Source organism: Prenolepis imparis, unplaced genomic scaffold (genome assembly GCF_030444845.1).
Source record: "Prenolepis imparis isolate NDT839.2.m4 unplaced genomic scaffold, iyPreImpa1.0 SCAF_1, whole genome shotgun sequence".
In the NCBI taxonomy this organism is placed as follows: Eukaryota; Metazoa; Arthropoda; class Insecta; order Hymenoptera; family Formicidae; genus Prenolepis; species Prenolepis imparis.
The window spans coordinates 7,888,134-7,903,012 of NW_028141159.1; the positions used below are offsets into that span (position 1 = coordinate 7,888,134).

Genomic DNA, 14,879 nt, shown 5'->3' on the forward strand with positions numbered 1-14,879 from the left:
GGGTGTATGTAACATTTCCAATTAGAGAAAATCAAAGACGTTTCACGTCTTAATGTCATGTGCAAATGAAAATTTCAGGTCCGTAATTTTTGTATCTCTCGTTTCGTAATACTGTCGCAAAACGGCGTACATCGCTGAAAGAATGTTAAGAAATTTGCAGGGTACGTATCGGCACGCTATTATCGCGCGTTATCAGGATCGTAATTATAGTTTGCCTACAATGTATACGTCTCGGCGTTGCAAGTTTTCGAAACTGTTCCTTCCTTCCTGGGGGAGTCCCGGGTAATCCCGGGGTGTATTTCGGACAGACACCCCCGTGGCTTCCGGCTTCGCGTGCCCGGTAAGCCAAGTAATCCCGACATAAGACTCCCAGACCCGGGCGCCCAGGTTCGGGCTCACCGCCGCATAACGTTATTGCGGATTACGATACTCTGCTCGAAACTAGCTCACAAATTACCTCGAGAAACCGTCGCGGCTTTACCGGAAGTTACGTACGCAGTCGACCGGTTTACCGTATCCGTGGCCATGTCAGGATTTGCAAATACGGGTCGACGCTAAACTGACCGAATAACTGCTGCGAGCTTCCGCCGGAATATCTGGCTTTCTCTGCTACAAGTGTTCTAATCAGTAACGATCCAACACGGAAATATAAATTAGATATTTTTTGCAGATGTAATATAATTTATGATAAAAAATTCAAAGAAATTACGATTCACGAAATGACATCTCTTACGAGGTGATAATCACTGTTTTCTTTTTTATAATTACATATCTTTAGGATTAACCGTCAAAGTTTTCTAAGAATTAATACACTGAGCATCAATCCTTAGAGCATTTAATATAATGAGGACAATGTTATAAAAATGGAGAAACGAGAATAATGTTTTTTTTTTATAAATTGATTCACTTTGCATCGGTTAAAGGACTTGGAATGTAATTATAAGCGCGCGGAATGCCGCGTGTCAATCTTATCGCCAGCGGCGCGACACTTGGCGATTCGCAGCGACGACGATAAAAGTAAGCGATGAAAAACACACTGAATAAGAAAGATGACTCGCGTGCCATGTCCCGCTGTGAGTGGAGGCAAATAAGTCTAGGTCGGTTGACATTAGCATAACTAGGCGACCAGGTTCGAAGGGGGCAAGAACGATCTTCTCGAAAAAGCAAACACCGCCCATTATATCATTCTGATCAGCGATCCTTGATCAGCGGCGCTTTTATTATGCACCGCGTTATATTCCGCCGGGTACAAAATCGTGTGTTTCATCTTTGTCTCTATTCTCCGAATATGTGTTGTACGTTTCTTATCGCTCGTGTGTGCGAGACGATGGCACGAGAAGCGTGCAAGAAGAGGGTAGACTATGTAGACAAGGAAGAGAAGAATGACGAGAAAAGCGGAGCGCGCAGGAGGAACGAGCGATGACAAAAAGAAGTAGAACCCGATATGGGCGAGAGCCCGTCGTCACTCGAACCGTAAGGAACGCTCCTTATTTATTATTTAATTATAGATTTATTGCCTGGTCGCGCGCGAAGCGATCGGTGATGCCATGACGTGCACGGGAACACCTGATGTGGATCTGCCAGTGTAACGGTGGACGTGGACGTGGAGAGACGAGGCATGTCCGCGATCCAATTTGTCTCCAGGGCATAACATTCGTTCGCGTGTGCACGTGGCAAAGTATTTCGTGCATGAAACTTTTATAAACGACACGACAGTCCGATCTACAGCGCATAAATCAGAGCCGCACAGATGTATCGATCGATTGTAAAAAGCATGGCTAGTAGTGTATACTACTCGCGTGCGATAATGTATAAACTTCGTTACATCATCATTGTGTTTGATAGAAGCAAGTAATTTTTGTAAAAATGTTTTTTTTTTGAAGATTTTTTTGCAAGTAGTATAATGAATATTTTTATATTCCAATATTCGATTATGCACGGACTACTTCTTTTTTCTAGATATATAATTGTTATTTAATAAACTTTTAAATGAGAAATTGGTTAATACATTTATCAAATTTTTTTTTTAATTTTGCTAAAAACAAAAAGAGCAATGGGAATCATCCTTTATATTTCTAAAGAACTGGCAACAAAAAACACATTTCTTAAAATAGATTTGTGAATACAGCACACACAATGTTCTTCCAATTTGCTTCTGAACATTTTTTATGTTCGTCGATAAGGATTCTGATACGCAAAGCCGGCTGTCGACAAGACCCAGATACGAATAGCATCGCGTTTGATAGAAAGCAGAGACAAAATTGCATAATGATAAGGAGAGGCAAGGACGCAAATAGATGAGAGCACGTACTCTCGTGTAGAGAATATGGGCGAATACGCGAGACCGAGAGCGGTAACCGGAATATTGTGAAGAAACGCGCGAGAGAGACGAAAAACTCGGCTGAGAGACGCGCATTGGTATTTCTTAGTTTGCAACAGTTAGTTGTTTCTTGTTCGCGATGTTGACGACACGTTTTAGTGCCCATAGATGGGAGCGCGGTCCCTCAGTCGAGCCTCGGTCGACGCAAAAATCTTGCATTGATTGATCGGGCCCCGGCAACGGAAGAGAGGGATAAGGGTGCCCTGTAGTTTAAGTCCCGGAAAAAGGAAAAACGCACGAGAAAGGTAGATAAAGGGTGATTTCATAGCGGCGATGAAACGGAACGACGGCAAGAACAAGGAATAGAGAGATGACCGTGGTTTGTTGACGTTAGGTCGTGGCATATATATGGAGCGAAAAACTGTAGGGTCGGGGACCTGCAGATGTATAGCGCCTCGCGACTTTTTAATATATTCGTAATACGAGGACGTTTTTCGGGGGTCTGCTGGTCGGACCACCTTCAAACTGTTTCGCTTTTTCTGCTCTCTTTCCGCTCTGCCATTCTCGCGCGCACATTCGTGCGTTTCTTCGACGCGGAAGCTGGACCTTTTTTTGCCACGCTTGGGCCAGTGACGTAAAATATGTCTCTGTTGTGGCCAGGCTTCAAAAGTCCCTGAGCTTTTTAGTGGCCTTAAGAGACCGGGTGTCCATATGGAATGTCGATGGCCCATCATCGCTGTGGATGGGGTTATTACGTATCCCTCCCTTAGGCCCACGAATACGCATTTGCTGATATCAATTCGAGACTCTATCTGGTCATGATACCTTTTCGAATAAATGTATTTTGGAAATATTTATTCACATGTGTTTCTTGTTTTATCGAAAAATGTTCATATTTAATATAAACGTACGCGCATTAATTATTGAACCAAAAGCACTAAAAAACAAACTTGTAAAATTGATTTTACTTTGTTGAGATGATTGAAATTAATTTTGAATGACGTTTAAACAATTAATCAATAAACTATTTTTATTATTTAAATCCTAAAGATTATTTTTGCTACTCACCGTTGGAATAGAGTAGATGTAGACTGTACTGGATACCGTTGTTTGTTTTCTGGCCTTCAGACTCCTGTAAAAAGAGACACACAATATATAATACGTATAAATAATACGAATTGTATTAACGTATCGATTGTATTTTTAAATTATGTATACACACAAATTCTAACACACGCAGCTTACAGTGGTTATCGGTCTCGCGTTCTTCGCGCTCCGCTCTATTTTAATTAAGTGCATCGTGACGCAACGCCTGTGTGTGCCCAGTCTGCTCCACCTCACGCTAATTATTAATTTCTTGATGCGCCGGTAAGAGCCATGCCATTACGTATGGCGTGCGATGCATAATTATCATCCTGCCCCGTTGACGAGTCATGCGTGCATCGTGCCATATGCCGCGACCGCGGTAATGCATTTTCAACTACCAACCCCCGGAACATCATGGTCGGTCGCTGGTACACCCACGTCTGTACCTCTCTCCCTTCCCTCCCTCTTCTCTCCACGCCACAACCACGACTTTTAGTCGTGCATACGACCTTTCGCTTCGAGAATAAACGTTGGCAGTCCGATCGATTCTACGTCAAATTAACGTAATTACGCGCATAGATGTGTAGTAAAACTTTGTCATGTTGTTATTCTTCTGTCCGCGCAGAGGCGCGATGTTACTAAATTATCTAGAATTTTTCTCTAATAGATCGCGTTAACTTTTTATAAATTGTATAATTTTTTTTTGAGATGAATTAATTAATATGATACGTTAATTGCCATCTTTAAAGTTATATGGATAATAAATATGTATATTTATTCTCATATACATACAATCTCATATTTTTTTAACTCCCTTATATTTCCGACCCGACTGTATCAGTCGCTCTATTTCGATGAGTTCCGTAGGAGAGATATCAAGATTATAGCTTATCAGCTTAAGCCCGAGAATAGTAGAGACGCGAATAAGAACACCGCATAAATCCATCACAAGATTTCTCGGCGAACGAACGAGAGAAGTGATCATTTTTCTAACGAAATATTCCCCTCTCCCCGCTCACATTCGGGTCCGCATCATCGGATAATCGGCCCTACTAGTTCGCTGATCGGCGTCTGACCGGCGACGTCTTTCTTCCCTTTTTTCCGTCGCGCGCGCGGCACGATCGCACGGTCCGAGCGCATGGCACGCATTAAGCTCTTTCCTGTCGTCAGTGTTCGTCGCAACCATTAATCTCTAAATTCGTCCGGCGCGCACGACGGACGGACGTTAATCAGATATACACGCGGATAGGTCGAGCTAGCTCTCTCTTCGACTACTTTTTAATTAAAGCGGGCAAAAAGCGGACGGAACGGGAAAACGCTAGGTATTTATCTAGTCTAGAGTCATTTTTTTTTCATCGGTCGGGTTGCATCGAGTTTAGCGAGATCTCAATTCACTTGCTTGTATATTGTCGTTCGTGACAAGCGATCATTTTAACATCACTTACGCACAAATTTCATATGTCAATTGTGATGTGTATATTGTTATTTTAATTCTTACAGTAAATAAAGGTAGAACATACTCTTGAAATTTTTATGAGTTAATTCTAGAGCGCTATAAATAATTATTAATAATCTTAATTTAATTATTAATATCTTCGGCATAAACATGTGCTATATTTTTACATTTTAGTATTTTGTTCATAGCTATTTTAATTTTCTTTCATTTTTAAAAAGGAATCACACGTTAAGATGTAGCACATCAGCTCTTGACGGAAATATTTCTACACTATAACCGTAGTAAAACACACAATTCCGATTAAGATCGGCGATGGGCCGGAGGTGTGCGGTTCGAGGTACGAACTCGGCACGGGGTTGATGCATGTCCGCGGTGCATGACCCTAATTAATAGGGAGGCCAACGATGCAACTGTCCCGACAACATAAATTATGCATGTATTATAAGGTCAGAATAGGAGAGGAGAGAGGAATGAGCGAGAACGTTATAGATTTGTGGAAAGATGAAGCGACAGATGTTGAAAAGAACAGTGCCAAGAATAAGAAGAGAATATTAATATTCGTTTTATGTATAAACTTTTTGCGAATCCAATATTGCAATAATTTAAATTCAAAATTTATATCAGGAATAGAATTTCAATATATATTATATCATCGAATTGATTGCGAGAAATTTTTTGGATCACAAATATTAGGAGTATTATTATAATGTAGCATATAATTTCTAATTATTTTTTCATATTACATATAATATTAAAATATTAAATATTAAATTATTTTGTCTTTTCATGCACATTACAAATTGATGGAATCCAATTCGATTTGCCCAACTTCACAACCTTTTGAATCGGAAGTCGCGCTTTGTTACATTCTTAAATCCTACATCCGAGAACGCGATCTATACGCCTTCCTGTCGAATTAGCCAACGATTTATGGCGGATAGATTTATTAGGGGGAGTATACCTCGTTACCTTAGGGTATAGAGAAAGAGAAAGAGAAAGGCACAGAGATGAAGAGAGAGAGAGAGAGACACGAGAGAGGGACTTCCGACAGAGCATCGTCGTTATACGGGACTTGCCAGAATTTCAGAGGTTACGGCCGGGATTACATTTCGATAATTTATACGCGCGTGGACCTTGGCTCGTCCTCGTGTCGTGCATCTGGATTTCGGTCGGTTGTTTGGTACATATACATACGATAGCGTGCACTAATACATGTCACGCTACGTATTGCATTTAATGTAGATCCGATCGATCGATGTAATGCCATAAAGCGCGCTGTATGCTGGTTGTTTTGCGCATACCGGAGATGTGTATACTTGTGCAAATCCGCGAGAGATCTCTCGACGTAACGATTTCTCTTGCGCAAGAATGGATGCTGCGTCGCGCGGCGGCAGTTAACTTCTCCTTAAACAGCTTTACTAATTGACCAATAGAAAGTGGAGCTCTAACGATGACGAATCGCGTCCCGTTTGAGAGAGATTCTCTTTCGGGGTTGCGATCGTTTTTCCCGCGATAATTCTACATAGAGTCACAATTTATGTGTTTCAATTACTATGTGTCTAAAATCCGCGCAATTTAGAGGTAAAATTTGATACGATTATAATTGTATTATAATTTATAAAATCAATGTTATATAATTATAATTTACGAAATTAATGTATAATGAGACGAAGCGGAATAATCATTTCAAATATTATCTCTATAACAGCACTGTTTCTGAGCTGACTTGTGGTATCCAGGACAGCGAAATTGAGCGTAAAAAATAGCTTCGTCGCGTTTCATAGCCATGACGTGAAAGGTCTTAAAGATATACGAGCAAAATGCCCTTTCGTATATATATTATACATACATATAACGCGTATCGCGTCATAAAATATATAAGCGTATATGACAGAAAAAAAAATTCATTGTTATATAATTAGCTGTATAGACTGTATCGTCGGCAATTACGGTAATTTCTCGTAAAGGCCGATATTTCTCGCCGGGTGCTCGGTTAACAAACGCTCGTCAAAGCGTAATCTCCGATCGAAGGTACGATGAGACCCTCTAAGGGCGCCTCTTTATTATTCGTAGGTCATTCGCGCTTCGCGTGACCGATCCCTGCATCGCGATCGTTCATTTCTCACGCGGACGATGGATTTCTCGCTCGTCCGACTAATTGCCGGAAAAGAGAGGCCGGATTATGGATTCTATACGGACGACTATCGATACGCGTACACACACGCGTAGGCGTTGCTGTTTAATATTTGACGGCGGTCTCGATGGAAACGGCAATTATCGAGATAAGCGCGCGCGCGCGCGCTTGCACGATATTCCCCGGCGTCATAAAGGGCCTCATCCTCTCCTTTTTTCCATCCGGCCTCCCGGGAGAGCAGCGGTTAGGGCGAAGCATTGAAATTCCGAACTTATCACTCGCTATCGTCGCTCTATCGTCATTTCTACCGGTATAGGTACTCACAAACTCGTTCGCCGCCATCGACGCGCGCCTTCGTGAAAGAAAAATGTCTCGACGCGAGAGATCGGGTTCTTCTCTCCGAGTTTTTTTCGAAGTGCGATTATTTTTTTTTGCGCTGTTGCGATTTAGGACAGTAACTCGCATCCCGCGATTGTCGGTCGATCAAGCACTCGTGGATCAAACTGGTGGAAGGTTTTAAAGAACCAAGCGCGAAGAATGAATATAACAGAAATCATTACCTGATCTTTCTCGACGAAACCTATGAACGACGTCCTCTCAATCTCGATCGGTTGGCCATGTCGATCGTAAAGTGCGATTACGAAGTGGAAAAAATTGCTTTTCCTCAGATTGCTCGGCGGTTGTTTCTCGAAATGCGCCCGGCCCACGCCAACCCTGTTCAATCAAATCAGATACAAAACATTTCAGATTATCGTTCGATTATAATTGTCGTTTTGCATTAGAATATAAATATTTGGCATGAAAAACATATTTTGTTATTGTTAATTTAAAGTAAAAAATTTTAAATCTAATGGGATTAATATTATATTATGTAATTTGTAATAGATGTTTTTTTTATGTACATGCAAATATGTATACTATCTGTGATTCTTTATATTAATCAATTTATACGTATGGTCTAAAGATAACACTAATTTTTATTTCAAGCGCACAAATAATTTTTACAATTTGACAGTCCTTAAAGTCAAGTGAAACGTTATGTTCTCCCGTGAAGTCGAATAGATGTATCAGTCTTTGAGCGCAATAAGAATGCCCAAACTGGCAGAGAGGAAAGACAAACGAGGTCGACTGTGGGGAAGCGCGCAGGTGGCTTCGACGCCTTAAAATCCCATTAAGGTCTCATGTGCCGAGATTAGGCCGCCGGACTCCAATGCCATCTTTGAGTAATGGCACGGAAAGTCCCCTTTTCGTTGCACTTTGCCTAGTTCGCGTTAGGATATCGGTATCACTCGATGCGAATAGATCTCGTAATACTCGGAGGTCCTTATCGCCATTTTACTCTTTATTCTTTCATATACTGATGTTAATAATTAAAATGCGTGCTATAAAATATTTATTATACAGTCTCAATTTTATGATTATTTATTAATTGTAAGTCTCTAAGCAGCTCTTTTGGTTTCATTCTGTTAATCTTCTCTTTTTAAATAATAAAATATAGGCTGTCAAACCCTTCGCAGATTGCAGCAATGAATTGTTGTCGATCCATAGTAAATATGATTGCGGATTTAAAGGATTTTTCGATTTTTCCGTAGAACGTTTATTGCACTCGGCGGTTAAAAATCACCGCCGAGAAATCGCATTATCGGCGCCGGGGTCTGTGTGTGCATGATCGTGCCGTCGCGAAACGATAAAGCCATCGCACGACTGCACAGAGCCGCGCGCACAGAGCCATCAGGGCGGACCCTCGGAGCGGAAAACTGAATCGACTGGACCGAAAATGAATAGCGGCAGTTTTGCAGCACATTTGCGAAATAAATGATGGTATCGGCGGTGCGTTTGTCACGCCAGGTGGTGGGATGCCGAGCCGCCGGCAGGTCAGGGGGTGGAAACGGTCGCGGGCTTTCGGGAACGAACGTGCGGGCGGAAACGACGGGGTGGATCACGGCAAAGGGAGAGGACGCGTTTCCGTAGAGGAAGGGGAGTGATGTACTGCCCGTGTCGATAATTATCGGTGGCTGATTAACCGGTCGCCGGTTCGCGCCCCATAACTCTCGACGTCCGATTATTTTGCCCCGTTTGCCATGCACCAATTCCTCTATAACGTGTAGGCACGTTCCGCCGTACCGTTATATTATCGCCCTGCACCGATGCACCACCACGCCTTTTCGGGGGCGACTATCGAGGATTGCGGAAAACCGCGCATACGCATGCAGTTTGTATCTCTCTAACATGACAATAATGCGTATGCGGTTATCGGTGCGTGCAAAACTTACGCGTAAATTAGTTTAGGAAGGAATTAATTTTCAAATTTAAATTGTATATTTTGATATCAATTAAAAAAAAGTGCTACGTCATCTTGGTCAAGTTATTAAAAATTTTATATGTATTATAATCAAATGTGAGAGAAAAAAGTGATAAAAAATGGTACAAGCTGTATAATTAAAAATGTTTTAAAAGAAATTTTCTAATTATTTGATAAATCGATGTATATATATATATATATATATATATCCCAAAATACGAGTCAAAATGCTTTGTAAAATTTAATGATAATAAAATTGAAAATTGTAATGTGTGCAGATGCAATTCTCCATATTTCATCAATTTTCAAACGAATCAGACTTATTTGAGGAACATGTAAATTTAGAAGGAAGCAAAAAATGCAAATTCGCAATTTGCTAATTTTAAACGTCATAATTTCAAACGTAGCAAAAAAAGTTTACATTTTTATCGATATATTTGTTCCTTAAACAGCTGTTTTTTGCGCTATTTCTCGTACTGAAAGTGCCACGGGACGCTCAAACGTTTATGAGTTACGTTGCACGAATACACGAGTATAACGCGCTTTATGCGCTTATAGATGCGCGCGTGTTGCTCATCCTACCGACCGACACCGAGGTGATAATTACGGGCTCGATTCGCGTTTACTGTATTCGTGCGTGCAATTTGCCACCCGCGCACTTTCGGCTGCCAGATAACGCCCCGGTGCTCGTTTCGGGCACCTGCGAATCATTCGATCCCCCGCCGCTATTCCACCGCAATGATTATTCTTTTAACTAAAATGTCGTGCGATTCGATTCGATTTGCACATCCTGATATCCCGAAGCGCGACGTGTACTCAAATACGCGAATAAAAATACATAAAATACGCTGAATGATATAATTCGACTCTCTTCGACTCTTATAACGCAACGTCTCGATCGCGAGAGGAGATTCTGCGTGAACTTATTACACGAATATTTCGCACGATTATATGTGACGAATAAAAGCGAGTAAAGGCGAGACATACGCGCGATTTACGAACCGTGCGGATATGAAATTACGAGAAGAATTGCGCTTTATGTATCGTGTTAGGAAATTATACGATGGAGCTTTTTCGCTTCCGTGAAATCTGTGGAATCATCCAGGCCGGGATATAACGACGTATAATCGACATTTAAACGATGACGAAGCATAATCTCCGACGAAGCATTTGGAGAGAGCGGCGAATTGTCGGATAAATGATCGATATTGCTTATACTTTATACACGAAATGCGACCTACGCTATTCGCGCGCGACCGTACATTATGAATGAAATATGCGGATAATACGAACCCGCACTGATACGATTACGAATTCACGGATAAAGCAATCGTAGAGAATTACAATAAATCCGCGGGTAATATGCACCGTCGGGCGTTATATTAGTTATTGCGAGTTTACCCGAAGCACACTCTCTCTGTTTACGCTCGCACCCAACGCGATTCATAATGCGCGCGGAGATAATGAGCAATTTGTAATATATCCGAATGTAATTTGCTATGAGCACACGCGTTACTGCGAGCGTTGTTCAATTTAGCATGTTTCATCGTTTCATAATGTTTCTTCTGCGTAAAAATGATCTATTAGTTATTAATAGACGCACGAAATAAATATGTATATTTTACAAATATTTTGCGTAAAAATGTTTGCGATAATAAATAATTTTCGTGTATTTTAATTAAGCTAAAATAATTAAAGCACTCATATTAAAGCATTCATATTTTAATCGGATAGTATATAAATTATTAAATATATTTATGGATATAGATTATAATTATATAATATAAAATTTAATAATTTAATAATAATTTTTATATAATTTAATTTTAATTTTAATAATAATAATTTAGTAATTTAATAATAATTTTTTATAAATATATAAACACCATTTATTTTTTATCTTATAAAATGCAAACATACGTATACTAATATTGAAAGAGCGATACATACATATGTGCTACGATATGTCTTTCCCCAGATTTGTCAGACGACTAACCGTTTCGAAGATCGATTGCAATTTTTCTCTCGTTCATTTTTTTTTCTTTATCTCTGATTCATATGCGAAGTCATCGTTTTTCCACTACGCGACACGACAGTCCCTTCTGTCGAGTGCGGTAGTTTATTGCTTCATTAGGTGGAAAACTTTTTTTAGGGGTTTTTAAAAAGCGTGAGAGTTTATGCCTCTGTTTCGCGGGAGTTTTAAAACAATTTCGCAAACCTCTTCTCTCTCTCTCTCTCTCTCTCTCTCTCTCTAGTTGATTTCGATGTAACGCAGTTGTGTGGTACAACCGTTCTTCGTAGCAGGAAACGAAACTTTCCAGCTTGAGTTTCCATGAAGGCGAAAGTTGATGCTTAACGTTTTGCGACTCTTAAACTTTTGTAAGGCAATTTATCTAGATTGCCGCAACATTGATATAATTAAATTTAATAAAAAGAAAGATTATGTTCTGAAATTTGGACGCCTATTGTTATTTATCTTTCAATAATTTGAGTCATATAAAATATCAATCGCTTAATTATGTTTGTTATGCTTCTGATGAAAATTATGTGATTTAATTATATACATTATAAAATTAATTTGAAGTTCTCTAAAACTTACTAAATTTATAATTACATACAAATATAATTAATTGAAAATTGTATTTTTCAACAGTCTTGTAACATAATACTCTAGTGCGAGCAGCTATAATAAAATTATTCGCGCTTTAGTTTCGCGAGTGCGAAATAGAGTTGTCTTTCTTTCTTGAAGAGACTTTAGGATTGCCGGCAGGAAGAACGATTGGATAAACGAGGGAGAAAGTACGGGGAAAGTCCGAGATGAAGCGATGAGCAAAAGGCGCTAAAATTCTCAATTACATTAACTCGATTCCGGTCGGTCCTCGTGTCACGGTACTTGGAGGAAGGGATTAGTTAGAGAACCGCTATTGGATTAGCGAATCCGCCGGCTCGCCCGGTTTATCTTGCCGAGTAGTCGTAGATATTTGTGCCTTCGTCGTTTGTACGTTGTACAAATCCTTTAAGCGAGACTGCAATAAAGCACGGTTTATCGTTCGCAGCAACGTGTACATCGCGATTTGAAACGATATGCTCGTGAAAATAAAGAGACTATTTGTTTTCATAGCACGCAACAGTAGCTATGCTGTCAATTTTCAGCGTTATCATCTATAAAACGATGATAATGGCAAAGAAAAAGATTTAAAAAATAAATTCACCATTCTATGATGAGAGAAAAAAAGAAGAAAATTACATTTTACTGATTTTTTGATAAGTGATAAAAAGTGAGCTTTATATTACAACGTTAAAAATCATATTTCTTTTAATCACTTTTTTAATTCGTTTCTTTGATAAATTTATAATTTGTATATTTGTATAAAATTGATCTCTGATTGGTTAATGAGGTAAATATATCTAAAACTGTCGCAATTTTAGTGAATATCGAGTTTTAGGGGTTGCGAAGGGATATAGCTCGCCGTGCGATCCGACGGCAAACTGTCATAACAGCAGCACGCTTATATTTGCACAGTTTATATTAAAGATGAATACTTTTCTATATTTTATGTTATCACGAGATTTGATTAATTATTATAATATATGAAAAATTAAAAGCGGAGCAATTTTAATGTCATACAATGTGTACTTTGTTTTCTTCTGACGAGCAAATAACGAAGTAGAAATATAATATGCACAATATGTCTTCAAATATAGTTTATATACTGTTTCAAAATATAAATATCACATTTTAGAAATTGATAGCAACAAAATTTTATCGCGTGAAGGTAATTTCGCTCTTTGACGAAATTAGTAGAAATTATATTGTGTGTAAAATCTTTTCCTTTCTTTAAATTCTCATTTTGCAAAGATTGCAAAAGATAAATTATATAAAACTGTTATGTTTCTCACACGCATTTTCAAGTTATTGAGCAATTTAATAAAGAAGGGTCAAATCACTTAGACATATCACGCAAAAAATATCCTCACAATAATATACAATTAGGCATATTTTCGGTTGTCATAATAAAATTGAATAAAGGGAATAATTAATATAATGTATACTTTCAACAATAAACGTGAATTTTTTTATACGTCTGGCGATAAGTACATCTGATTAGATTGAGATTTCACACATGTCTCGATTACTCTTTGTCAAATGCAAAGATTACATATTGATGTACTCACGTTCCGTTGTCGGCGAGCGCGGGCTGCGGCCAAGCACGTGGTACAGGTTCCTCCTTCAATATCTGCCTCATATCTTGAGGCGCGAAAACCAACGGCGCTCGTGGATGATGATGAGGCGGCGGGGGTGGCGGTGCCACACTCGCGCCGTACAGTTTACGTCCCCAGTGACCCTCGAGCTCGACGGGACTTCCGCCTCCCGTTGTGGCCCCGGTACCACCCCCGGCGCCGAGTCCGAGCCATGCCGACCCCCCAGCACCCACGATCGTGGAGCTGGGCAGGAGACTGCTCCACTCGTCGGACCGCGTGGTGAGGCCGTAGGGACTCTCTTGGGGCAACAGGCTTCCTCCTTCGCGTTGCCACTCTTTGCAGAAACCTTCACCACCCCTTCGCGCTTCCGCGAGAGACTCCACTGGTTGTCTCTCCGTCAGAGCGAATATGTTCGGTGCCACGTTTCTTTAGATGCGTGCATGAATCGTTATCACTTGAACGCCAGCGGCCGGTAGCCCGTGGCGGTGCATGAATGTCCGCTCACCACTGACGGTGTCGCGTCGTTCCGGATTGCACCGTCAAACCGGGCGCACCGACCGCGTGTCGATGCACATGCGTCCGAAACGTGCGTGCCACGAGTTCGCGATACGAGCGCGCACTAAGGGGTTGCGTCTCACAATGCACTGTTCTCACTGGATGACAGTTCTCGTTCGCTCGCGCAGAATCGTGTCCTTCCTTCTCTTTCTCTATCGGTTCGCGTTGCTTCTTGCGAAATGTCGCGGATCTTTATCACTGATTGTTATCACTTTCTACACGATGTGCGGCATGTTCGCGAGTCTCGTAACGGATGTCGTGTGTTGTGTCTTCAACCCTCTCTTCGATCGTCTTTATGATGGTGGTTTCTTCGAAATTGTCTTATGATTTTTGTACCCAATGATGACATATGTTGAGACACGTGAACGTATGCAGCGGTGATAATCTGAGCACTCGTCGGCGGCACCCTGGCACGTATTATCGTCGTCGCCGAGACGTCTCAAGCGTATCTCGTGACCAGCGGAGAGGTCCTTCGAGGTCCCCAGTCGCACGTTGTTTCCCGTTACGGAGCCGCTTGTCGAATGTGTCAGGGCCGGCACTAGCGGCGTGCCAGCAGGTCCCAGTGGGGTCGGGCTTTGAGGATAGCGATGGGCGCGGCCAAGAACGAACACCGCGCAGCGACCATACCGTTGGGGTGGTTTTACCCATTTGGTATCTTGCACCAATCCACTGCGAGTTGCTCGACCAATGGATGAAGCTGCTTGTATCCATCTCGACGCCCATTCCAGATACCAAGGATTGTGGCGCCGCTACGGCAACGTCATGAGACTGTCACTCTGGTGCGAGCCGCACTACCCTCAAGGTCGATACTGTGACGCTCCGT

The 14,879-nt window shown here is 41.0% G+C and overlaps 1 protein-coding gene across 5 annotated transcripts in view; it reads right to left on the reverse strand.

Annotated features, from left to right (window-relative positions):
• The window catches only part of Kn (EBF transcription factor knot), an 80,193-nt gene extending 65,626 nt beyond the window's left edge, over positions 1 to 14,567 (reverse strand). For all 5 annotated transcript variants that reach the window (XM_083052985.1, XM_083052993.1, XM_083052968.1 and 2 more), the window contains exons 1-3: positions 13,475 to 14,567; positions 7,557 to 7,710; positions 3,389 to 3,452 (exon numbers count right to left, since the gene is read on the reverse strand). In XM_083052985.1, coding sequence (XP_082909111.1) covers positions 3,389 to 3,452; positions 7,557 to 7,710; positions 13,475 to 13,545 — 289 coding nt within the window. In that variant the 5' untranslated portion in view covers positions 13,546 to 14,567. The remainder of the gene's footprint in view (positions 1 to 3,388; positions 3,453 to 7,556; positions 7,711 to 13,474) is intronic.
• Between the last annotated feature and the right edge of the window lie 312 nt (positions 14,568 to 14,879).